This window comes from Protopterus annectens, chromosome 2.part2 (assembly GCF_019279795.1).
Source record: "Protopterus annectens isolate FY-2018-M chromosome 2.part2, PAN1.0, whole genome shotgun sequence".
Lineage (NCBI taxonomy): Eukaryota > Metazoa > Chordata > Ceratodontiformes > Protopteridae > Protopterus > Protopterus annectens.
In genome coordinates, this window is record NC_056730.1 from 880,604,399 (window position 1) to 880,632,396 (window position 27,998).

General features: G+C 40.4%; 1 protein-coding gene across 1 annotated transcript in view; it reads right to left on the reverse strand.

The window, feature by feature from the left end:
* The window catches only part of EPB41L4A (erythrocyte membrane protein band 4.1 like 4A), a 2,214,504-nt gene that overhangs the window by 129,801 nt on the left and 2,056,705 nt on the right, over positions 1 to 27,998 (reverse strand). The window contains exon 18 of the mRNA XM_044064468.1: positions 3,601 to 3,648. Coding sequence (XP_043920403.1) covers positions 3,601 to 3,648 — 48 coding nt within the window. The remainder of the gene's footprint in view (positions 1 to 3,600; positions 3,649 to 27,998) is intronic.

The window sequence follows — 27,998 nt, forward strand, 5'->3', positions numbered from 1 at the left end:
AAAGGAAAGAAGCAGAAGGAAAAGAGCAAATAAAAAGACTTTCTGTATCTCTGCAGTACGCTAAGAATTTTTCCCCTTGACAGGAATGACCTGATGGCTACTCTACTTGCACCCAAGCTGGCTATTTGTTCCGTGGAGTGAAAGACAGATGGCAGATGGTGGGCCATTTTGCTGGCCCTGGGCAGTGGCCTACTCCTCATAGATTCATAGGTAAGAACTAGGCAATCAGTCTGTAGACCATTTCAAGCCTACACAAAGCCCTATCTAAAACTTCACTCTAGTCTCAAGGAGGGCAAGACAAGACAGACCAAGAGAGAATTTGAGGCGGCCCACCCAATTACCTAGCTTTACCTTGAAGGTGGCAAAGGTGCTGCTTGAAATGTAGTGGAAGTTTGTTCCAGAGGTGAGGGGTACACTGAGATATGAATCTATCATGCCAACATATTTTATTTATCTGCTGATGAAGGTTTAGTTCCTTTAACTGAGTATCTGAGATACCATTAGTTCTACAAAGGAGTAGGAGGTCAAATAGGGTTGGATCACTCATGGCTTGAAAGGCTCGACACAGATTTCCAAGGAGGAGTCTGTAAGAGACTGAGTACAGAGAAAGGACTGCCAGTCTCTCCTGATAACTAACATTTTTGAGGTCACTGATCTTTCTTCGTTATGAATCTCTGAGGTCTCTCAAGTTGTGTGATATGATTAGATAAACATATGCCAAAAGGTGCATTATATTCAATAATGGGTCTCTTGAGTTATGAGTAAATGGGGATTAAGACTTCTACGGATCAAGTAGAAATGCCTCCCTCACAGCAGCTCTCAGAGCTTTGCTATGTGCTGCTTGCTGCACACAATGTGCCTCCACATACTCACTAGTCTAGAGACATGGGCAAAGTGGCAGCATATGCTCACAGGCTCATGTTCCATGGGTGCAACACATAGTGCTGCAGAGAGGCATGACCCCAGTGGTGAGCAGAACCACCTTTCTCCTTCCCTGCAGGATGGCTGGGCCACAGCAGCCACCCACTCCCATCCATCTGCAGATAGCTCAATAAGGCACCCAAGCCATCATCAGAACTAGAGTCACCTGTACAGTAGTCAGGGCTTTATCTCTGTATGCCACTAGAGCTGGCAGAGTAAGATATTGACTGGGACGTTCCATAACTCATGTCTGACAAACCAGTCATGTTACAGAGTGAAATGCCTACTGGGCATACAGACTCAGCAATGGTAATGGCACATGCTGCCGCCCACGGCGCTTCTGTAAGGCAAAATTATATATCAGTCATCATCTGATGGGCTCAGACATAAGAAATCAGGAACAGAATTGCTGAGTCAACTGCTCTTCTAGTACAGTGGAATTCATCTCGTAATGAAAGCTGATCATGGTTACAGGCCACTATAAGTCAACAGGAAGAAGTTCTGTTCACATCTTGGGAATACAAGCAATTGGAATATATAAACACGACAGTAAAAGAGGCTGGCCCTGCTGTGATTGCATAAAAGCATTATCTTTGTAAGGATAAAGAGTTAAAATTAGTGAGTCTATAAAAATTTGTTGGGCAGCAGTCATGCACCAAGGCTTGTCTTTGATCCCTATTCATACACAAGATACATGACTGCATAAGGCTAATGTGCAGTAAACCTTACATATGATGCCCTGAGCATTTCACACAAGTCTCTTGGACTTGTTAATACCCAATGGAATAGGTAAATACACAGATAACTACATGGAGGAGTTCAGGTATGCAGCTGGTATGCAAATGAGAATCCACAGTAAAGTCTGTGATTCACAAACAAGTGAATGGCACAGTATAATATGAAGCAGGGAATTAAAGTTACAAGAATACAATGGCAGGCAGCACAGTGCGAACACGGCAGTACAGTGTCTGACCACAAAGGAATGGATTGCTCAACTTAACACTGCCTAGTAACAGCAGCACCAGTCTCTCGAATGACACTCCTGTAGGTCAGGAAAAATACAATGGGATGTAACGGTACATCCTGAGTTGCTCTGCTACAACTAAACTTTGTCTTATCTAACATAGAGATGCAATCAAATTCTCACCAACTAAAGCATCTGTTGTACTTGATCTCATCATTAACATAATATGCTGATGATAGTTCATTCGTGGTTATGAGAACTTGAGGCCTGTACTTATATGAATAGGCTCCAGCCACTACAGCAGAGATCCAAGGACACAGACTGTGCTGTCCCGGTAGCTGCAGGTAAAGGAGCAGGTGGTGACATGCGCGCATGCATGTGTATGTGTTAATGTGTGTGTGGATACACCTGTATGAGAGAGACAGAGAGAGAGTGAGAAGCAGAATGCATATGTGTGAAAACAAGTTTGTCAGTGCACGTATCGTGCATGAGTAATGATTTGACAGTATTTTCTATTTGTTTTTGCATGAGTGATAACGTGTCAATGTGTCTGTGTGTGAATATGTTTGCATATGAATATTGTGTCTGTCTGCATGTGTATTATGGCATAGGGTTATCTCCATGTATTATGCATCATTATTTGTGATTTGTGGTTGGTCCAAATGGGCACTGGCACAGAAGAAGTGATTCTCAGCTTCATGAATCACACTGCTGCCATGGCTGTGGGTAACGCACAGCATGCAGCCCTTGTATGGGACTGTGTACTACAGCTATGAACACTAAGGCCCCTTTCTTATCTTAGCCAACACATTTTCATATCCTTCTCAGAAGGACAGATATCTTGGCAAAGTAAACAAGCCAAATAAGTTATGATAAAGTCCATATTACGTTCAGTTAACTAAGCAGGAATGGTACACATCACAAAACGGTATGTATGGCCATTCTGATCGCCTCTGAAATTCTCACTACATACTGTTTTGCCCTTAGCTCCTATGAATTTCATTGCAGTATAAAGGGGCTGCTTTAGGGAACACCATCATGAGTTACACTTTGTTGATAAGTAAGATTTGCTTTGGTTAGCCTCTGTAACCTAGGAAGAACTATTTCTATATGTGGTAAAAAAAAGCTGAATATACTAAAGCTCTGTTTCACCTGTGCCAAAATCTGATCCCTTTAAGTTCAGATGCTTTCTGCATCAAAAGCATCTTATGAATGACTTCAATATTTCCCAAGAAAGAGGGTTTAATAAGGATCGTTCTGAATAATTTGGTCTCTAAAACACGTATTTCTTATCTTTAGCAATTAAAGCTCTCCCTTTGATTCTGCCCCAAACTATCTCTTCCATTCGAGTACTGTGTCATGTCTCCTCACATGATGTGTAATGTACAAAACATACAGCTGATTACTTCTGGGAAAGAAAACTCTGGAGCTGCAACAGTTACTGAGCTCATACATGACTGCAGGCCATCCTCGCAAAACAAAACAAGCGCCACTGCAGCCACTTTTACACAATATTTTTAGCAGCGCCTCTCTGTCCTCATCTTAGGCTTCCACTGTGTCAGCATGATTGATAAACTGCTTTGTTTGGCAGAAGGCAGCTATCCTTCGTCATTACTTTATACTTACTTCTTTAGCACAGTATCTCATATTCAAATGTAACAATATGAGAACTAGTGTTACTTCCTATTTACTTAAATTGGTAAAGCCTTACTTACTGGATATGTTTCCATAGCTCCTCCTTAGCTTGCACATCTGGACTTCTCCTAGGAAGAAAAGGATTTCATTAAAATACTTCACAGTGATACTGCATTTCACATGAAAACATTATACTGAATATACTACATTTAATATAATCAGGAAGAGAAAAGATCTGATAGAGAGCTTTATGGATTCTTTCGTATGCAATGGTCAAGAAGGAAGACAAGACATAGGAAACATCACAAAGAAAATAAAGCATTGCAATGACATTCAAGTCGGTGATTTTTCATTTTGTAGTTCTATACCATTTGACTATTGTACCTTCCCAAATGGGCTTGATAAATAATGGATAATATATGTATAAAAATATACAGTTTTCCAAACATTTAGCAGGCATTTTACAAATCTCTTGCTTATTAGAAGCGCAATAACTGCACCTACTTTTGTACAAAAAAAGGACAAGCTCTGCATTTACAAGTCTCTCTAAAGGAATGTGTCAAACTGTTAATAATACTAGGAGCTGCTGAAACTACAAAGCTGCTGTTGCTAACTACACATGAATCTGGTGATTTTTAACATTTTTGGTTCGTGCAACTGACCGCCGGCTGTACTCAGGACCTCTCCTTATCCACTGTGTATACAGGGTTCTCTATACCTTCTGTGGATTAACCCTGATTCACACTCAGGACCAATGATGAGAGCGAGACACCTGCGGCAATGTTTTCTTGTTTATACTCCTAATCTCTTCCCTCACATGTTCATTGCACCCAAGGGAGTGGTATGCAATGGACTCGCTATCAGTCACACCCCTGCATGGAACTCACCAATGCCCCTCCTCTTGTAGATGGCACTTTCTGTGCATCTGTAGCATCCACCAGGAATCAACAGCAGAGGTGTGCCTGAACATGCACTCTCATGCTCCTAGGATGGGCATGTCAATCCGCTCTGCCTGCAATGTCAAAGACCCAAGTCTCTAGTCATACTCATAGTCGGGGATTTATACCTCTATGTCACCAGTGCATGTTAATTTCTAATAGCTTAGAAAAACACAACACTTTTTAATTAACTTGTTTAAGAAAACGTGACAATATTTATCTATTACCTAGAACATGGCATAATACACTTCTAAATGCCATTTCATAGTGAAATAGAAACTAGCCTAATTCTAAAACAATACAGCTTTTACACTGAAATGCCTTTCTTTACATACAATAATAACATTAAAAATACCAAACTCATGAGACTGAGTTTGTAAGGTTAAGAACAAGCTCTTAAATTCTGTTTCTCACCAAACATTCAAGATACCTTTTTATCTTTAGGGAAATATGCCCTGAGCGTCAACAAAAATATGCACTTCCTGCCTCAGGACCTTAAATTTGTGATGAAAATGCTACTGAGGCCACACTTCAGACTTACGAATCTATTATTGTTTTCAATAAGCTACAGACTGTTAAGACGTGATCTTATTCTGATTTATGAATATAAGACCAGCAACAGAATGGCAGCTACCATGGGAGTTGAATTTAGTAATCATGCAAGAACAAGAAACAATGGTGAGTTAGTAGAAATGCTTTGGACTGAAACAGAAATAAGAAGAAACAGCCTTCAAATTAGAGAAGGGCTATTGTGGAATGCTAGGTTTCATAAAATGTGGAAAGTTTGCAGCAATTTAAGAGTAAATTAGACAGCTTGGGAATAAGGTATACAATCCAACACTTTTGGGTAGTCAACTCTTCAAAGAACTCAACTAAGGCTCCTAGGTTTGATTTCTACACACATTCAGCATTAAACTTTGAGAAAAGCTCTCTCAGCAGACCTAAACATAAATCACCAAATGTGCTCTTTATAGCACAAAATAATTAAACACAGTGGATTTATGAGCTTCAAGCTCTCATATGAACAAAGCCTTACCCATTTTCTATATGAATTTAATACCTGACAGGATACAATTTGAGTTTTGTGACGAACTTACCTTAAGACTTGGTAATTGTCTTCATAGTGCTGGGTGGGTTAACCATCTCCCTCGGGCAGCAATAAGGCTGACCAGTCCCCCCAACAAGAACTAATGAGCAATAATATAAAAAACATACGCTATTACAATTTACAGAAATAATGCATTGCAATCCACAAATGGCTCAATAAAATTAATTCAGACTGAATTACAATGTAATTCCATAAGGGATCGCCATGAAGAAAAAGCTGTAACAAATCAGTCCCTGCCACCCCTGTCTAGAGTGATAAATAATGAAGTTGCCTCTATTTGGAAGAAATCACCACACCACTATGGTAGTAACAAAAGGTCTACTAACATACTCATTTTAGTAATTCCTTTTTCAAAAGGGCTATATACATATATATATATATATATATATATATATATATATACATATACAGTACAGAAGGAACACTCAGCACATTTTGCCACCCTGCAGTTAGAACCTGTCCCATGCAAAAGGCAATCCAGCTTATCAACCAGGTTGAGGAACACAGGTGAGACAGTTGTAAAAGATGGCAGTTACTAATCATGCAACTCAGCCATCATGGTTTATTATCTTGTACTTAGGACCTGCTCCTGGCAAAAAAGGTAATCCATCATACTGACTAGGTGGGGGATTATAGGCTTAACAAGGCTGTGTACCACAGTGCAGAACATCCTTACAACAACACAATACCAGCAATTACAACACAGAGCAAAAACTCCTGTATGGGAAGGAAAGTGTAAGGGGTAAGGAAGAGGAATGTCACCATGGAAACAGGAAAGCTTCAGCACTACTGCCATGAGTACCCCATACAGCTTCACTGTATGTCACTGCCAGGCACTTTACAGTGCTAGACAGGGAAAATAGCAAACTATCCATCCAAATGTTGGAAGAAGGCACTGGAATACATGCCTTCAACAGCTGTCACAGCAAAACCACCTATAGCTTTGGCATCACACTTAACTTGGACAGCTTCAAAAATACATGGACTGAGAAAAAGCAGCATAGTGGTTACTCCTCAGAAAACAGCAGCATAAACTTATGCATCTCTAGCAATGACTTACTGTCCTTCTACCCCCACAAACCCACAGTGCTTGCCTTCTATCAACACTGCCATGACTGGGGCCAGCCTCCTTTCCAAGACAGACAAACACATTATAATCTTGACTTAACATAGTTATATGGCAATATGATCCCAGTCTAGAAGGATCTTTCTCCTCTTTAGGCAAAATTACTATAACTCCATTCTGCCAAGACTTGGGAACCCTCCTCTCCATACCTGGTTAAAAAGTTGGACCCAAGTCATTACCAATTTTACATACTCCTTTTTCCAAACCTCAGTGGGTATCCCATCCTGTCCTAGAGATTTCCCATCCTTCTGCCATTGGATGGCCTCTAACTTCATTCTCAGTTATGTTCTGAATCAGTATGTCCCTTTGTGAATCTGCTAAAAGTGGAAGCCCCAAGGAACCCAAAATGTTAACAATCTCTAATATGTAGCTCTCATTGTACTCATCCTCATGCTTATAAGGTACTCATAACAGGCTTTAAAAGCCCATTGAATACTTAGCAACTGTCCAGATTTTTGCAGAATGTCCAGATTTCTTGCTCATATTTTTGGTCTGTTCCTCATAAAATATGTGGTTTTCTGGCAAATCACTGGGACGGATCTGAGGACTGAAGTCACTAAATAATGACATACATTTGAGTTTCAGAATTCAAATCTTTCAGAAAATGTATGTTAACACAAACCCTGTTACTCTAGCAACTTTCTTAAGAGCAATTTTTAAAATCTGTCCCTATTTTTGGGCCTTTGTCTCACCCATTTTGACAGGCTTTGTCCAGATTTCTTGCACTAAGAGGTTGAGAGGTATGGTTGAATCTCACCTAGATCTGACACCCATTCTTGTCTATTATCCAATGAGATACTATTAATCATAATTTCCACTCACTGTTGCTGAAATCTAGCAGCAAGTGCACTCACAGCTTTGGGTGTACTTCCACTCTTTAATATCCACATAGCTATATGTTGTTGACATATGACTGCATGGCCAAGCATGAATCCAACAAAATCATCAAGCTCGTGGATGGTACCACTGTTTAGGTCTTGTCAGAAATAGTGAGGAAATAGCCTACAGGGATGAAGTGGAGCATCTGACAGATTGGTGTGACAGCAACAATCTGGCCTTAAATGTACGCAAAACCAAAGAATTAATAGTGGACTTCAGGAGGGCTCAGGAGATGCATCAACCTCTGGAAATTAAAGGGGTGGCATTGGAAATAGTCAAAAACACCAAGTTCCTGGGGATGCACATCTCAGATGACCTATCCTGGTTGACTCATATTAGCCACACAGTGAAGAAGGCACAACAATGTCTGCACTTCCTATGAAAACTTGAGGAAGGCCAACCTGTCTCAGTCTATCCTCAAAGCTTTATACAGGAGGACCATCGAGAGCATCCTCTCAAATAGCATCATAGTTTGGTACTGAGGGTAGTGAGGATAGCAGAAAAAGTCACAGGTTCCTCGCTCCCATCTATGGATGATCTGCACAAGACACGATGTGTGGGAAGGGCTAGAAAGATAATTGACAATCCCACTAACTCTGCCCATGGCATGTACTTCCACCTTTCCTTGGGCAGGTGGTATCGCTTACACTGCAAAACATCTATACTGAACTGGAGCTTCTTTCTTCTATCCATAAGGCTGCTAAACGTGAATGCCAGGCATGACAGCAAATAATCTGATCAATATGCCACTTGCTGTGAAGTATCATCTATAGTAATCACTCTAGCAAATTGCTTCAATAATTGTGTACAGTTAACCTGATTTCTTATGCTATTACTTCCTGAATGTGAAGTGTTCAGGAGTGAGTCACCACTCCACACATGTGCAATATGAACATCAGAATATATCATACTACAGTTGATGAAGTGCAATATCTAAGCAATCACAATGTGAACTCATAGTCTTTGCAGTACCTAATAGTATAATATGTCTAATCTACCTACTCTGTCATTGTCCATGTTGGTGTGAATGACCTGAGATGTAGCTCCCTGGACTACATGAAAAGAGACATGGAGTAGCTGTCCGATCTTGTAACCCAGGCAGGTATGACCCTAGCCCTGAGTAGCATCCTGCCATGACCCAGAATGATACCACAGTACAAGGACAAAATGATTGACTTCAACAATTGGCTAAGCTTCTGGTGTCATTCTAAGGGGATCCGGTATCTGTCTGCCTGGGATGACATGATCGACAAATCACGATACTTTGCCAGAGATGACCTGCACCTGTCACTTTTGGGATTCCGGACACTGGCTAAGGCTCTTGCCACCCCTATAGTGCCTTTTTTAGGCAAGATTCAAATGACAAATTCACCACCGTAACAGGTACAAGCAAGCAAAATCTAAAGGTAATGCTACTTACTGGTAGAAGTCTAAACCTCAAAATGCACTCACTCGAGGCACTCCTTAAAATGGAGAACATCGACATCTGTGCAGTGACAGAGACCTGGTTCAAGGCTCCAGAGAGCACCCCGGCATTACCAGGCTATAATTCATACCACACCTTTTGGCCACCTAACCTGGATCAAAGCATTAAAGGTGGAAGCATGTCCATATTCATTAAGGATATCCACACCATCCAGGCTAGTTGCTCAGCATAATGCATCCGAGATTATCCAAGTGCAACTAACTCTGGGCAACACCACAATCCAAACTGTAGCTTGCTCCAGATCCCCCACCATGCCCCAGGATTCCCACTCCTCATTTCTTGATACAGTGGAAAATATTAGGGTACAACCTAACACCCTAATAATGGGTGATTTCAACTACCCCACCATTAACTGGGAAAACTACTCATGTACCAACTCTTGTGCTCAACGTTTTTTGGAATTTATAAATTCCAACGCCTTGGATCAACTTATCCACACCTCCACCAGGGGCAGCAATATCCTAGACCTGGTTATTACCAACATGGGGAACCGGTGCTCCACACCAGAGGTCAATTCCTCGTTGGTCAGATCCAACCACAAGCAAATCACCCTAGACATCCACATCCCACCCCCACCCCCCCATTAGGAAACCACCATAAAAAATTTTTCCAAAGCCAACTTCATGCTTCTTAAGACAGAAGTGGCAAACTTCACGACACCCATGCTGACGGACAATAATGCACTTTATAAGCACTTACATGAGTGCATGGATCATGCAATCCCTAACAGAACCAAGATGCTATCCTCCAAAAAAAGGAAGCCAATCTGGTGGTCCCCTGCTATAAACAAACTCTACAACAGAAGAAAGAAACTGTTGCAAAAACGAGTAAAATCCCATGATTGGAGGAACTCCGTGGTCAGCCTCAGTAAGAAGCTGAGATCCCTCATAAAATCCTCCAAAGCTAGTTATGAAAACAAAATCACCACCGATTCTAAAGACAACCACAAAGCATTCTACAGCTATGTCAAGAATCTCAATGGGAGCACTCAGATCTGCTCTGAGTTACAGCACAATGGCACTAAATATACAGAACCAACTGATATTGCCAACATCCTGGCAGATAGGTTCAATGCTAACTTTACCCCTCTCTCATTCCCTAAAAGGCCCATCTCTATACCGGAAGAATGCAAAGTTCCTGTAATCACAGCTGCACAGGTAAAAACACTCTCTCCAAAGCCAAGAACACAGCATCCATGGGACCTGACAACATCCCAGGCTGCGCCCTACATTAACTACAAAATGAACTGACACCCCACCTAAGTACCATGTTCAATCATAGCCTCACCTCAGGCTTTGTGCCCACTGAATGGCGCACAGCAACGGTTATCCCACTCCAGAAAGGGGGAGCCACCACAAACCCCGGGAACTACCTCCCCATTAGCCTGACAAGCCTGGTCTGCAAGGCTATGGAACGTATTATCATGGAACTTATAAACAATGACATTGGTAATCTCCAAACTCTGAACCCTACCCAGTTAGGGTTTGTAAAAGGCAGATCATGTCTCCTAAACCTGATAGACTTCTTTGAAGTGGTCACCAAAGCCATAGATGAGGGTAAAGTGGCTCACACAGCCTAAATAGATCTCACCAAGGCTTTTGATACCATCCCCCACTCTGGAATTATAGATAAACTCACTAAACTAGGTATAAATCCCTATGTCACAAGATGGGTTGTCAACTGGCTCACTGACAGAACTCACACTGTGAAAGTAGCAGACTCTAAATCCAACTTCAGACCAGTGACAAGTGGAGTGCCACAGGGTTCTGTCCAAGGTCCTCTCCTGTTTGGTATCTACTTCTCTGAAGTACAGGCTAACACAGAAGGTCTTTGGCTAACAAAGTTCACAGATGACTGCAAACTAGGAGCCATAATCAAAACTCCTAATGATATGGACATCCTACAAAAGGGCCTCACTGAGACAGATGCCTGGTGTCAAAGCCATGGCCTCAAGCTCAATGCCAAAAAGTGCATTGTCATCCCTTTTGGTAAAAACTCTGTACCATGAACTACCACATTGGCGGTAGTCTACTTAACACTGAAAGTGTGATGAGAGACCTTGGGACACAGGTGGAAAGTAGTCTCTCCTTTGATAATCACATTGCCACAATAGTCAGGAAATCCTTCTACTTGGCACACCTCATCACAAAAGGTTTCTCATCCAGGAAAAAAGAGGTCATTGTTCCCCTCTACTCATCACTCATTAGACCCATTAGAGAGTACAATGCCCTTTTTGGTATGTACCTCACAAGACATCTACAACAACTGGAAAGGCCATAGAAATACTCACAAAGAGGATTACCGGCCTCAAACAGATGCCCTACACAGACAGTCTCAAAAAACTCCAGCTTTACTCTGTTGCATATCACCTACTCAGAGGCGATCTCTGCCTAACATACAAAGCTATGTCAAACCCAGAGCTGATAGACATGCTCCACGTAAAGAAATCTCAATCCCTCTGAGCTACACACTCTAGGGACCTAAACCTTGTCACCACAATAAACAGAACATGCTGGAGGGATAGATTCCTGTCCGAGACACTTCACATACTCTGGAATAAACTACCTATCTATATCAAAGCAAGCTCCTTTGTAGCACTTGTCAAGAAAAATCTTGACGATTGAATGGGAGAAAGGAAATTCACCCCGGGGATCACTTCTGTGGCTCAGCTTGACAGGGGTACAGAAAAATAATTTTCTTGGGTGGCAAAAGCCAGGGTACCATTTGGCTAGGCTTATATAGGCCCTACGGCCAATAACCTAGTACCTACCTATGAACCTATAATACTTTCCTGTCCAATTGAGGTAATTTACTGTGTTGTTAATATTTTAAGTATTAATGTATGTGCATTAGTCTTACTGTCACTCAAACTGTGTATTCATTGCTATGTCTTGCACTGAGACCAAAGCAACGTAATTTCATTCAGCTTGCACTGCTGTGTATATCTGATCGACAATAAAATTTACTTTGACATTGATTTTGACTTTTGTTGTTGTCGTGTCAAAATCATATTATCCTCATACCTTTGTAACCCCTCTTTCTCCTTTCTTAATTCCTCATACTCTTCTAGTGTTATGGGCATGGCAGTCGCTTGAAATTTTCTTAGCTCCACTGTTGTCTTCCTCCTCCTCTCTCTGGCATTTCTCTTGAGTTTTACCACTTCCTGCTGGATCTCCCTCCTAACAATCTATTTTAAGTTGTCCCAAGCCTCTGGGGTATCCTGCTCCACTTTATACAACTCGTTACTCAACAACTCCTGCATCAACGAGAAGAATCTTTCATCTTCCAAACAATACATTGGGAATCTCCAATAACCTTCCCTGAAGCCATCTAGTTGAGTTTTAAAGTAGGCATGATTGGAGAAAATTACTGGACCAAAAACTCCACTCCTACATAGGTTTTACTACTCATTAAAGGTGAAAATCTTCCCCAGTTTTGACCATCTGCCCCATTTATAGCTGAAATAAGTTTATACTTCCTCACTACCATTCTCCTCCTTGGAACACCCTACTAATTCAAGAGACCTTTCAAATGATTTTCATTACCTCTTAACTTAAACCTGTTGTCTCAGACTCTCACCTCAAAAAACATATTCCAATCACATCACTAGTTAAAATCAAGACCCCATCTGTAAAGTTTAACACACTGAAAGTCCTATCTTGAACCTCTCTGTATCTGGCCTTAAGGGGTTATATAATGACATTATTGTTAATGCCAACCCTTTTGCAGATACTCTTCCATGCTGACAAACAACCATCATTTTCTTACAACTGACCCTCTTCTATAACTTTATCCAGTAAAATCACTACTCCTTTATTCCATGCCCCAGCATAACTAGCCTGAGCTACTAGATTAAACATGCTCTTGCCTAGTCAGACTTGTCTCCTGTAATAAAACTATATTTGCATCCTCCTTTTTAACTACATTCAGTATTCTAGGCCTCTTAATTAGTCAATACATGGACATTACATGTCGAAACAGTAAAAAAAAACCCTAACCCAATATCCACTTTCCATTTGTTCCACTATCAACATCCTTTATGTTTCCATCTACCTGTTTCACATTCATAAGGGTATCATCATCTCTAGCCCTAAAAACTGAGCCAATTACCTTAAACAAGCCATACCCAAACAAGTAATCCTCGCCTTGCAACTCCATCTCAACTCTAGCAAAGCTATGTACCCAATGTAGCCATATATGAAAAATACTCATCATCCCACAACTGCCACAACTACCATGCAATGTACAGGGACATGTCATAGCACTTCATACACCCCCCTTTTCATTCTATCATGACAACTAACAACAACAACAAACACTATATACAAGCAACTGTTCTGCCAAGGAGTGAACATCTGCTCACAAAAAAATCAGTGTGTTTGCTTTTCTTCCTGTATTTAGGTGGGTACATCTCCACTATGCTTGAGGCAAACAGCCCCCCATTCCCCACAGCTAAAAACTATTTTGGGTCAACAACATAGAGCATTACAATCTCACTGGGCCTCTGGATGCAATGGTTAAAAACACAATATTTTCAGAATTATCAGTGATTTTGTCTCAGAATGTCCCCTTAACATTTTCATAATCTGGTCATTGGCTTTATTCACAGGTATCTGTGGCTACACCAGGTTCTGAAGTATATGGATGCACCCATAACACACAGTAATGCTGTTGTGTATTTCTCCAAAGGAATGCTGTTTAATGAAAATAAAATGTTCAGTTCTCTCTGTATATGTAGACCAAGACTCCATTCATTTAAATTCTCCAATTTTTCATAATAAGACTTCAAAAGTATCATTGTCATTCTTCCTTCTTTGTATGTTTTATACACTCTGAAGAAATTCTTATAGAGAACAACTGCATAGCTTGAAGTGACCTTATTACCAAGAATATACTGGGCATAAACTCAGCAATGCTCATCCATGAAGCCACTATATACAAATGTACAGGGCTCTTTCATGGAGATACACTACTTATTACACCGCAGACACCTTTTAAGAAGGATTTAACTAATGGATTATGTCTAAAACTGGGCAGACCAGAACATAAGCAGAATTACAGAAATGTGCATTGCTTTGGGTAAATAACTCAAGTTTAATTGGTACAAGTGGATTAGGCAATCCAAGAGTCTTGGAAAGGGGCAGTTCAAAGGCTCTATGACTTGCACTGTGGTCCAACCTACAAAATCTTTCCAGTTCTGTAGATAAGATTATTTTACAGCAGGTGTTGTGGCTTCCTTTATGATGCTCATGAAACTGTACAGAGGGAAGTATTTCTAGGAGTTAAACTTCTAGCCTCCAAGCTGATGGATTTAGTGTTTTGAAAGGAGAATACAACAATCTTGCCTTATTGGTCTGCCAAAAAAGATTGGATAGTGGTAAGGGGTATACAGGAAGAGTGGTCAGGTTCATTAAAACAGAAAACTATGGTAGTCTCAGTGAAGAGGGAGTTGATAAAATAAGAATGCCCTTGTAATGCACTATTTTTAGCAACACCTTTTGAATTAAAGGAAATTGTGGGAAGGCATATAACCTGGTCTAAGTTGAAGGAAAAGAAAAGGCATCTGTAAATTGTCTGTTAAGGAATGAAGGAACTAGAGATTTGGAGTCCATTGCCGAGGCATGTGGCGAACAGTTCCATTTCTGGGATGTCCAGCCTCTATACAATGTCCTGAAAGTGTTCCTATTACACGAACGAGCTTTTCAAAGTTCGAATGTCATATGGTCGACACCATATGATCGAACTTTGAAAAGTTTGAAGGTTAAATGTAATGCCATATGGTGCAGAATGGGATAATTTCCCTTTTCTGCACTGAAGTGCGATCTCGGAGTTGGTATATTTAAGTAGGGGGGGTGTGGGGGTCAGGGGGGCTTGCCCCCGTGCTCGGAGAGTTAAGGTAAATTTTATTTTTTTTGATGTTTTATTATATATTCATAGTTTCAAACTTCGATCATATGTTGTCGAACATATGAGATTCGAGGTTTTGAAACTTTGACTATATAATATAGACCCTCCTGAAAGACCTGGGGCTTCACTTTTCATCTGTGAGATATAATTAGTTTTCTTTTTTTTTTTTTTTGCACAGCCTTGCCTGCTGGCTCCTCTACCATCTCCAAATTGGGGATTCCGGCGTGTAGCTCGCGAGACATTTGCCTGCGAGCTACATTGCCGAAACCAAACGGCTGCATCAGCACTTTGCCGTAGTGCAAAGTGACTGAAGCATAACGCTGCAACTATAATCTATGGACGGGCAGCTGCAGCCGTACGGGCTGTGTAACGCATTCCTTCTTCTCGTGCAAGGAATGCATTTATTTAATTATTTATTTATTGTGTTGCCAGTCTGACAACACAATAAATAAATAATTAAATAAATGCATTCCTTGCACGAGAAGAAGGAATGCGTTACACACGCTGCAGCTGCCCGTCCATAGATTATAGTTGCAGCGGCTATGCTTTTCAGTCACTTTGCACTATGGCAAAGTGCTGATGCAGCCGTTTCGGTGATGTAGCTCGCAGGCAAATGTCTCGCGAGCTACACGCCGGAATCCCCAAATTGGCCCATTCATTCTGGTGGAATGGGAGCAGCATCATTTCTTGGTTAGATGCAAGCATTATGACAGTTCATTCCTGCCCAGGAATATCCATAAGTCGTCTGCCCTCTGGTGAGGATTAGGCAGTAGGAAGAGAGTTAATGTATCCTGGAGGTAGCCTACCCTCTTGACATGGCAGCACCACCTTCAGTGACTCCTCTGAGACCACAATTGCCACCTACCAAGTAGAACCATACTTTCATGTGTTACTTTCTCCTTGGTTATTTAGTGCAAATGCACTTATGGTAGCGTGAGTGCATTAATGGTAGCGTAAGCCCAACTAAATCAGAATTCCACTGGGTGAACATATAATGCTCCCACTGTGTGTCAGCCATGTGGTAAGCCAAAGCCACCTCCCTCATCCCCCAGCACCAGTGAGCTGGCAGTGACCACCCACTCCCATTTGCCACAGCAGTTCCTATAGGCACTTGAATTGCATGTTGAACTCAGATCATCTATGATATATTCAGGGCTTTACCCTTCTATGCCACAGAGTTGGCCTACAATTAGCTTTCTTGGTAAAAGCCTGATAGCCAGTTCTGTAAACCTTAGTGATGCACTGCTAACAGGTGTAGGTTATTTTATATATCTCATTTCCAAATATGTAGTACTTCCTTGCAAAGCCAAAGTTAGACAGATCTAGTTTCCCCTTTTCTCTTTACACATTATTATTGCCCTCAACGATCATAGAATGGCATGGAATGCAGTTGCTTTGAAAAGCTCGTAGTACCCTCTAAACTGCATTCATTTTTTTCAGATTGCTGATACAACATGTTTTTATTGTGGTCAGTTGCCCTGAACTCAGAAGACTGTTAATATAGGCGTCCCAAACATAAACTAAGAAGTCCACATGACTTTCTTCACATACTGGGCAGAAGATAATTCCAAAAAATTCTGGTCCTCCATTAACCAACTATTACACACAGGCTCTCAAAGCAACCGATCCCCTGACCCAGACAAAACCCAAGCCAAACTTGCCACTTTCTTCAATTCCTACTATATTGACACCATAGCTAACCTAACTACCACCTTTTCTACAGTTAGCACCACCAAGACAGCTGATGGTCAAATCATGCCAGAAAACAACCCTACACTCGACTCCACCCTAAAATTCTCCCCCATACCTACCGCCACGATAAAAAAACTTTTACTTAAGCTAAAACCCTGTACTCTGGCTCCTGACAATCTACTCCCACACTTCCGGCAGCTAGCAGCAAACTCTATAGCTTATCCCATCATCATACTCATTAACAGATCGATTAAAGAATCCCTAGTCCCAGAGATCTGGAAAAAAGCATACATCCTCCCCTTACACAAAGGCAGCACCAAAACAGACACCAAAAACTTTCGGCCCATAGCAAGTCTCTCACCTCTCTCTAAAATACTGGAAAAAATGCATCCATGCCCAACTCCTCAACCACCTGCTTGAAAACCAAATTCTATCACCAACTCAGCATGGTTTCAGACCAGGACACAGCACCACTACTGCCCTCCTCTCCTTGCTAGATACAGTCAACCGGGCACGGAATTCTGGCAAAATAATCACTTCACTTTTCCTAGACCTCTCCAAAGCTTTTGATACCATTTCTCCAAATTATCCATTCTCAACATTTCTCCACCTACCTTACAATGGTTCAATAGCTATCTCTCCAATAGGCAGCAATCTACCAAATGGCAACAATCTTACTCTCCCTTCCTCAGTACTCCCACAGGGGTACCCCAAGGCTGCATACTTGGTTCTTTCTTATTTAGCATCTTTATTAACAACTTTCACTCCACTCTCCCACAATGCTCAGTAATCCACTATGCTGACGATGCTACACTAATATGCACTGCAAATTCCAGCTCTGAACTCCAGCAAATCACCCAGAATGCCCTCACCTCTACTGAATCTTAGATGCTTAACAATCATCTTGCCTTAAATTAAAAAAAAAAAAAACTAAATTAGTAAATTTTACCTGTAAGAAAACCACTCCCCTAGATTAAAAAAAAAAAACTCTTCACTATACAAGCTCAAGAAAATGCCACTACAGAAGTTGTCCCCCACACTAAACTACTAGGTATTATTACAGATGAAATCCTTAACTTTGACTTACACATAAACAATAACATCATAAAAACACACCAAATGCTTGGTATGCTCTACAGGCACCAACACTTTCTTAGCCTTTTTACTAGACAAACCCTTGCAACCACTTTTTATTACCCTCTCTCCTTTATGGTACCCCCATTCTCACTAATATCCAAAATTCTGCAAAATCCAGACTTGAAATGTGTTACCAAGAATAATCCAGCAACTAAAAGACTAGTAAACAAAAATCAGCAAACGAGAAATAGCAGTTCCAAAAATTAATGAAACACAGACACGTACAAGGCTTAAAGCGCTTTTCGTTTGCACTAAAGCAAACTTCTTCAGAAAACCTTGTAATTGAAAAACCACCACAATTTAAAATACACCACTGCTTACATCACAGAAATAATTACTGTGCAAGAAACAGCTTAAAGTTGTAAGACATTAAAAAACATTTAAACATGAGCATGATACTGTAGTGCCAGTTGCCTCAAATATAACCATTCATGTAGGTCAAAACTTTAAAAACAAAAAACATAAAAAACAATAAAAATGTAATATGGTTATAACAGTGTAAATATAACACACTAGTTGGACCACCTATTTTTAGGTGATACAAAACCAATACAGGTCTATGATAATCTGAAACTCTCATAAGAGAAAGGTATATGTATATACAGAGCTTTGATGACACAGAATACATCGCACGTTAGCTACACTGATGGCAGGAAACATACTATCTACCAAAGCTTTTATTCTTCAGAATACAACTGATAGAACACAAATCGTTCAGACCAGGGGGTTTACATGCCTCACGTCTAATTTGCCATGCCAGTTCTAGTTCTTCCAATAAAGTTGGCATCGGACTTCCTCTTATAGATGGAACAATTTGATCTATAGCCATAAAAGTAAAGGAGTGATTAGGGAAAGATAGTATATGTTTCGCTAATGCGTTATCTAACTTCCCTTTGTTGATTGCATACATGTGTTCGTAAACTCTCTCACGCAGTTTACGTTCAGTTTTGCCGATATAAAAGGCACAACAGTGTTTACATTTAGCTAAATAAACAATAAATTTAGATTGACAGTTGAACTTTGATCTAAGCTTAAATTGGGTGTTACTGATCACAAACGTACTAGATGTGATCATATATTTACAATAATTGCATGCCTCGCATTTGGCCATACCAATTGATTTAGAACAATGTGAATTTGCCATCTCAAGATAATTCTTCAAGTTCCTACCCCTTCTGAAACACGTGTAGACCGTTTGACCAAGTTTATCCCAAAGGACTGGAGATGTCCTTAAAAGATCCCAGTTTTCTTCAATATACCTGTGACTGCAAAACTGTCACTGCAAAAGGTGGTTATAAATTTCAAAGAAGAATCACTGTCAGAGGGTACACTATTGTTGTTTGTACTTGGTGAAATAACCAAATCGTCAGACTTGGTCACCGACTCTGAACACACATCTATCTGGGGTTTAACTGTTAAAATTGGGGAGTAGATACAATTGTGTCTTTTAGTAGTAACCTCATCTATAAGGCTGACAATTAAATCCTCCGGGTACCCCCGACTCAGGAACATGCATTTGAGGCGGTCACATTCAATAAGAAAATCACACAATTGAATGTTAATACGTGCCGCCCTTACTAATTGACCTTTCACAACTGATTGTTTCTGGTAAAAGGGGTGGCAACTTGAAAAATGCAGAAAATCGTTCGAGTACGTTGCCTTCCTATAAATACTTGCTTGGAAACAATGTTGTGATCTGTTTTTAACTAACATCAGGTCTAAGTAGGGTATAGTATCTGTATCAAATGTGAATGTAAACCTAAAAAATTCAGTAGTACTGTTCAGATGATGAACGAATTCGCTAGCTTCATCGCCAGAACCCTTAAACAGGATGAAGATATCATCCAAAAAACGGGTGTAATATATCACTTTGTTGGTTATAGTACTAACATTAAGTACAAATTCATGTTCCCATTGAGCCATAACCATGTTGGCAAAACTGCCACCACAAGGGGAACCCATGGCTACACCAGATTTCTGCAAGTAGAAAGAATCGCCAAAAAGAAAAAAAATATTTGTCAAAACCAGGTCTAACAGTTCAATAATTAGACTGATTTCATTATTTGAAGCCCCATTTTGATCCAATCAAGGCCAACAGAATGGGGTATACAGGTGTAAAGGTCCTTGACATCGATAGTTAAGAAATTATATTCAGCATTGTAACTGAGCTTGTTCAAATCACTCAGAAAAGACCAAGAATCCTTACACACCTGAATTTCTGGTGTCAAATACTTTTTAAGTAACCCGTCTACAAATTTCGCTATGGGGTAAGTGGGAAATTCCCGCCCGTCGATTAACGGACGCATAGGTGGTTGGACAAGGCTCTTATGCAATTTAGGTATGCCAAACATGTATGGGTAATGTGGATATACTGTAGAAAGATAATTTAATGTTTTCTGATCTATTCTACCATTAATGTACATACCCCTGAGAGTCATGTTGATCAACTGATACGCACCATTTACTTCAGATCGAGAACTCGCCTGATAAGCTGGAGTATTAAGTAGTTCAACCATACATGAGGTATAGTCACAAATAGCAAGGCCACCACCCTTATCAGGTTTGCATATCCTAATTTTTTGAGATTTAATAAAAGTCAAAAAATCCCTTTCATCACTAGTGATGTTAGATTTAACCGACTTACTGGATTTGTATTTATTAGACCGAGCTAACTGACGTATATCAAGTTCACACACTTGCTCAAACAATTGTATCACTGGGTTGAGTGGTGGATTAAAAGTACTCGGTACATGTAGAGGATCAACAATGTGTGTAGATTTACCCAGTAACAACACAAGATTCAACTTCCTAACAAAAAGTTTAACATCAATAATAGTTCTAACCAGATCTAAGTTCTGTGTAGGAACAAAAGTAGTTCCTTTCGCCAACAAATCAGCCATGTCCATAGTGATAATAGAACTTGAGTAGTTATAGATTTTAAAGTCACATAGTCTGTTACAAATCAAGACTGGGCCACAAACTGGTTTAGATATGTTGGATGAATCCTCGTCTACAACAATCGAGGCATATGAGCTACCAAGAGGAGAGTTGTGAACTACACTTAAATCTAAACTGGTAGCAAGAGAAGTATTTAGGTCACTGATGTGACCCATACCAATAAGAGGGGTAGTGTGGACACCAAAATCACTTGCATGTTCAAATAGAACACTACAAGAAGGCCGCATGACTACTTGTTAGAAAAATATGTATTAATGTGTGTATGCTTAATGCCAAATTAATAATCAAGTGTTTTTAATATGCTTTTCATTTTATTTTTCATGCACTGTGATTTATACAAATTGAGTTTCATATGAGACTGAAATATGCTTTTCTAAAACTGCAGCATGCTTACTGAAACTTGCAAGTTGCCCTCTGACCTAGTAACTGCTAGCACAGCAATATTCTTGTTTATGCCTTGTGGAAATGTACTTGAGAAGCAGGTATTTATCTGCTAGGTCAGAAGCATATGAATAGACAATATACCATTTTATAAATGTAATGATTCTGGACAAACAGCCTTGTTCAGAGGATGGGAACCTCTGCAGCTGCAGTAGTTTAGAGATAAGGTAGACAAAGGATTATTAGAGAAATGAACTGCTAGCATTGTGCTTGATTTAGCCGTAGTATCTTGAATGTAACATAACAAGTATCTAACTGAATGTAACCAATGCCATGTTGTTTTCCTCAGGAAGTTTCACATAAAAATTGTTTAAATCAGCAGAAAATCATGGGAAAGGTGGTCAGCAGATGATGATGAAAAGGTGGTAATCCGTTACGTCAGCATGGTAGGACAGGATTAATTTGATAACCTATAAAAATGAATGCATTTCCTGTCTCTGGTTAGACAAACTCTGTATTAGCACGTTTTTGTCTCCTTGCTGCAAGATTAAAGTGCCTTAACCTAAACCTACCTTGTTTTGATCATTTTTAAAGTATATTTTTCCTTTGACAGATTGGTCCTTCAGACCGGAATACGTATCTCTAGCTCTGGACCTAGGTCAGAATTGGGCCCGGTGGCATGCATCCGTACGGAGAAGAGGCCAAATCGGCTCTTCTGTTTTGAAAGACCTCCGACTGAATTGTCGTTCGAAAGAGGCCAGCCACTGTTTCTGATCTGGGATTGGTGGACGAGTCAACGATCCGGTGGATCAACTCACGGAGGGTCAGGTAAGGAGGAATTACCTTATTTCTGTTTTAAGATCAGGGACTAGGTACAGAACTGTTTTTTTTTTTTTGTCAGGTAAATTTGTGTATGCAGATTAGAGACAGAAAAAGGGGTTACTGTTCTTTGTCATAGATCAGGAAAACAGAATAGGTAGACAGTTATTCTAGATAAACTGTGAAAAGGTATAGATTTGTGGTACCACATGATAGAAAGGGTTACGTAACAGTTTACAGCTTAGCTAAGACACCAATGGGAAATCAGTGCACAAAAAACTCCCAGGACACGCCCCTAACTGAAAACGCGAAGTATATGCAATTACAGCGTGCCGATAATGTTAAATATTACACCAAATGGGTCGATAAGTATAAATTCTAGGGTAATTTAGATAAACTTGCACTTATGAAACTTGTAAAACAGTTAAAAATAGACGCGAAAGGTCAATTAAAAAAGCAGAGACAATTAGGAGTCCCTCAGGTGCATAGGTGGCTTGAGGAAGCAAATCGAAGGGAGCAAAGAATTAAAAATTCAAAGACAATGTTCTTAGACAAAGAAGACAATAACTTAGTAATAGCAACGGCCCCTCTTTCACCCCCTCCACGTCCGTTACCAGAATATGAAGCGAATGGACGAGCCGATCCACCTCCGCTATACCCGGCAGTCCCTGCAAAAGCACAACCATTTGTCAGGGATCCTATCGAGACTAGGTCTCGAACATGTGACCTGAGGAGGGAAATTGAATTAAATAGAGCATCACAAGCTATGAGTGAAGAAGAGATATGTCTGCACATAGAAGTACCGAATCCGCAGGACAGGCAGGACAAGATCCAACACTTTTAGTTTACAGATCGTGGACACCGGAAGATGTCTGGAAAGCCACGGAAGGTATTCCCCACCCAAAAGTGAACTTTAGAAAATTTTTAGAGGACTTACAGGGCATGAGGTTAAGTTACCATTTAAATGGAGAGGAAGTAGAAAAAGTAACAAATTGTGGGTCCAGATTGGCACATAATCAGTGGCGACTGGAATCCTCGTAACGCACAACTTAGACCACTCCCACATACTAATGCAGAACTGGATGGCAGAGTGAAAGGTCTGACAGACCAAATCTCTGAAAAGTGGAAGCCTAGGGCTGATTGGACTTGCATTAATCAATGCATACAACAGAAAGGTGAAACAGTTGATAGATATTATGCTAGACTGTTAGAGTGTTTTAATAATCACTGCGGAATGCAGATACCAGAAAACCAGACACATGATTCCTCATATGAACAACAGTTAAAGAACGCATTCTTGAAAGGTAGTATAACTCCCATTAGTAGCTTTATTACGAAGCATATGGTAGATCATCGAACAATTAGATTACAGCCATTACTTGAATATGCTAGACATGCAGAAAGACATTTTAATAGTAAAAAGAAAACGAAAACTCAAGTATTTTCAGCAGAAGACGGGTCAGAAGTATTTGTAGTACAAACTGGGAAAAAGGTTAAAAAAATACCCAGGGAAATAAACAATCTGACAAACGATCAGAAGATTTCGAGGAAAGAAAGAAAAAGGGTGAGTGTTTTAAGTGTGGGGAAAAAAGGACATTTAGAGAGGGATTGCAGGCTAAACAAGAAGGCGACTACAGAAAATAAGGAGGATGAAGAATGACTATATGATAGTCAGGAATCATTAGAAGAGAGTGAGCAGGGGAAAGGTAAGTGTAAATGTGATAGCAGGAAAAGAGGATGTGACACAAAGGGTAGAGGATGTATATGAATACACAGACACAGAAGAAAATGAAATTTTAGACCTAGCTCTTTTGAGCTTAGAGCTTTACTTAGCAGACACCAAACCGGAAGTGACGCTTCTGGTAGAGAGGAGGGAAGTTAAATTTTTGTGTGACTCAGGGGCTTCACGAACCCTGATACACCCTTCCAAACTACCGGAAGATACAGAATCACCAGATTATATACTAGTGAAAGCAGCTAATGGACAGCTGTATCGGGAGCCACTCTCCCGTGACATAACAATAATAGACCCCGTTTCAGGGATGACTCAGAAAAGTAAAATTGTAGTTTCTGCAAAATTCCCAGTGAATCTTTTGGGTAGAGATTTGATGCAGATATTTGGCATAGCTGTAGTTCCAACCATGCAGGGTATGGAACCACAGCGACAAATGGACACTTTTGTAGTGCGACCGGAGGGTGAAATGTATTATTGGTACAGCCAGGACTTGGTTACAACTTGGTCCGGGGGCAGTAACCGAAGAACTGATGAACGTAGCCATCAGCAAGTTCCCCTCCCTTGACATTGATAAACAGCATTTGTTGCATTGTACTCTATATTACTGTAATAGACCAGGACCTGATAAAAATTATGAACAAGAATTGTTTCAGAACCATGCAAACAGGCTAGTACTGCGAAACTTGTACTGGGATACAGAAGGGAACAGTGTAGCAAGCTGTTCATTGCCCCAGGAATTTTTAGCACTTTACAAATCTAATCGACTGCCACATGTTAGTTTGACTAAGAACAAAACTTTAAAATGGGCAGACTTAGGTGAAAAAGTCACAAGGTGGGAAAAGCAGACAGAATTAGAGCTCTCTGAACAGGGAGTACAGAAACAAAAAATGAATTGGATCACACAGACACACCCAGCTGTACACTCACAGGCCAGTGAAAATAGCTGAGGATTACTCTTATTGGAAGAAAAGGAAAAAGCCTTGTGGGACATACCAGACATTCTCTGGTCAGCAGGGAAATCAGATGTAGGACTAATACGAACAGCAGGACCAGTTACCATAACGCCAAAGTCAGCTTTTAGACCCCAGAAAAGACAGTATCCCTTGAGAAAGGATGCAGAGATAGGAATCAAATCTATCATAGCAGCCTTACTTAAGGAAGGAGTCTTAATAAAATCTCCTGATCCACCATGTAATACACCTTTATTTCCTGTAAAGAAAACAAACGGGGAGTGGCGTATGGTCCAAGACTTACAAGCTGTAAATAATGCAGTTATACCCAGGGCACCAACGGTGCCAGATCCACACACCTTACTGAATGATTTAAAGCCAGAACAGAAATAATTTTCAGTGGTAGACATAAGTAATGCATTTTTCTCAATACCGATACACCCTGACAGCCAATATTGGTTTGATTTACATTTCAGGAAAAGCGGTACACATATACCAGATTACCACAGGGATATTGTGAAAGTCCAACAATATTTGCACAGAAAATGGCAAGCAACCTGGCGGGATTTATCCCACCGAAAGGTAGTCAGATTCTACTTTATGTAGACGATATTCTGCTGGCAGCCCCCACCCAGCAAGAATGCAAAGAAGACATGATAGCTTTATTACAATTTTTAGCCACTCAAGGTCACAAAGTAAACAAAGACAAGTTACAGCTTTGGAAAAAACAAGTTAAATACTTGGGATACGTACTATCCAAAGAAGGTAGAATATTAGATAAAGACAGAAAAACAGTGATTTTACAAGCACCTAGACCAACTACCAAGAAGGAAATGATGTCCTTCCTGGAAACTACTAATTTTTGTCGGAGGTAGATACCGAACTATGCTTTGGAATCTGCTCCACTGGCCGACTTAATATTTAAGAAGCCGATGGCAGCACAAGATTTATTACAATGGACACCTGAAGCAGAAGCAGCTTTCTGTAAGCTGAAACAATTGATAGCATCATCCTTAGTTTTAGGATTACCAAACTATAACAAGCAGTTTATTCAAACTGTAGATTGTAAGCAAGGTTATATGACATCAGTATTGACACAGCAACATGGGGACAAACAACGCCCCATAGCTTACTATTCATCACAGTTAGATCCAGTGGCGTGATCCCTGCCCCACTGTGTACAAGCAGTAGTTGCAGCTGCAATGGCAGTGCAGGCTTCAGCCTCAGTAGTGTTATTCCACCCTCTCACATTGAGAGTGCCTCATGCAGTCGCAATTATTTTACTGCAAGAAAAAGTAGCATATCTTTCTCCAGCTAGGCATCTTTCCTGTATGACCATACTGTTGAGCCAACCTCATATGACAATTGAACGATGTACAACTTTGAATCCGTCAACTTTGCTTCCAACCCCTGCAGATGGCAAACCACACTGCTGCCTGCAGGAGATTGAACAAAAGACATTACCAAGACAAAACCTTACGGATGTTCCCTTGGATGATGCCGAGGTGACATGCTATGTGGACGGCTTGTGCAGGAGGGGTCCTACAGGACAAAACCTAGTGGGGTATGCAGTCGTTTCTGATACTGAAACTTTAGAAGCAAAACCTTTACCACACAACTTATCTGCACAAGCAGCAGAATTGATTGCCTTAACAAGGGCATGTACCTTAGCAAAAGGTGAGAAAGTGAACATTTATACTGACAGTCAGTATGCTTTTTCTACTGTACATGTTTTTGCGCAACAGTGGAAAAATAGAGGAATGATAACATCTACTGGTAAACCGATTAATCATGCGCAACTTATTTTAGACTTGTTAGATTCAATTCAGTTACCTAAGAAAGTAGCTATTTGCAAATGCTTAGCTCATACGAAACAACAGGATAGAATTTCAAAAGGTAATGCACGGGCTGATACAGCTGCAAAGCAGGCAGCCTCAGCCACAGAAACTTTTCTTTTGAGCGAGGAATTACAACCCTCAGAGATTTTAGATCTAGAAATGTTAAAAACAATGCAGACACTTACTACAAATATTGAGAAACAAAAGTGGATAAAACGAGGAGCAATCCTCGAAAAGGGACTGTACATCTTCAAGAAAAAGAAACCGATTTTGCCATCTAATTTGTTTAGATATGCAGCGTTGTTGAGCCATGGGCAAAGCCATGTCTCAACAGGGGGGATGGTACAGTTAGTGAATCGAGTGTTTACAACCTATGGGTTTACAAACTATACAAACAATTTTTGTGCAGCATGCCATGTTTTTAACAAGCATCATGCACAAGGGGCGTTGAAGCCTAAGCGAGGGAATTTTCCTACACCACCATATCCGTTCCATACTATCTGTATGGATTTCATAAAATTGAATAAATGTGAGAATAAGAAATATTGCCTTGTTATTATAAACATGTTTTCCAAATGGGTAGAAGCGTTTCCAACCAAAAATCCAGATGCAGCTACAGTTGCAAAGGTCCTCGTTAAAGAAATTATACCTAGATTTGGTATACCGGAAAAGATTTATAGTGATAACGGGACACATTTCGTGAACCAAACAATCCAACAACTCTGTCGTTATTTTGGGATATCATTAAAGAACCACTGTGCGTACCACCCTCAATCTGCAGGGCTAGTAGAGAGGCACAATGGGGTATTGAAGAATAAACTTAGGAAGTTGATAGAAGAGACACAGAAAAATTGGGTGCACTGTTTGCCTTTAGCACTGTTGAGTATGAGAACTGTTCCAAATGTAAAGGGATTAACTCCTTTTGAAACTCTGTTTGGGAGGGCATATTATACACCTCCGTGGAAAACTCTCATGTCTACAGAGCAGGAGGCTGACAGTTCACTTGCAGGATATATGAGGCGATTTTTGAATAACAAACTTTTGCAGTTAAATTCTGTTTCAGATAAAGAGCAATTGAAATCGGAAGCACCAGTAGCCCCAGGCACCTGGGTCTGGGTGAAGATTGTGAAACGGAAGAACTGGAGCTCTCCGAAGTGGGAAGGTCCGTACCAGGTACTACTGTCGACACCCACTGCAGTCAAGATTGCAGAACGAGCTTCCTGGATTCATTTGACGCACTGTAAACTGGTTAAAAACTTTGAACTGGACAAAAACTTTGTTACTGTTGCACAACAAGAACAAAATGGCCAGATACAGAGTGAGTAGAGACACTGAGCAACTTCAGAAAACTTGTATGATTGTTTTTATTGCAATATTGATCACACTGTTCTTTTTGCTGTGGCCGTACTTTTTCCTGCCACAAAGGTTGAACTGATTAGACGTAATAAACCAAACATAGACTGGCATCCGAACTTTAACACTTATCAAGCAATTACACGTGTGTACGCAGAGACTTTCAATGTT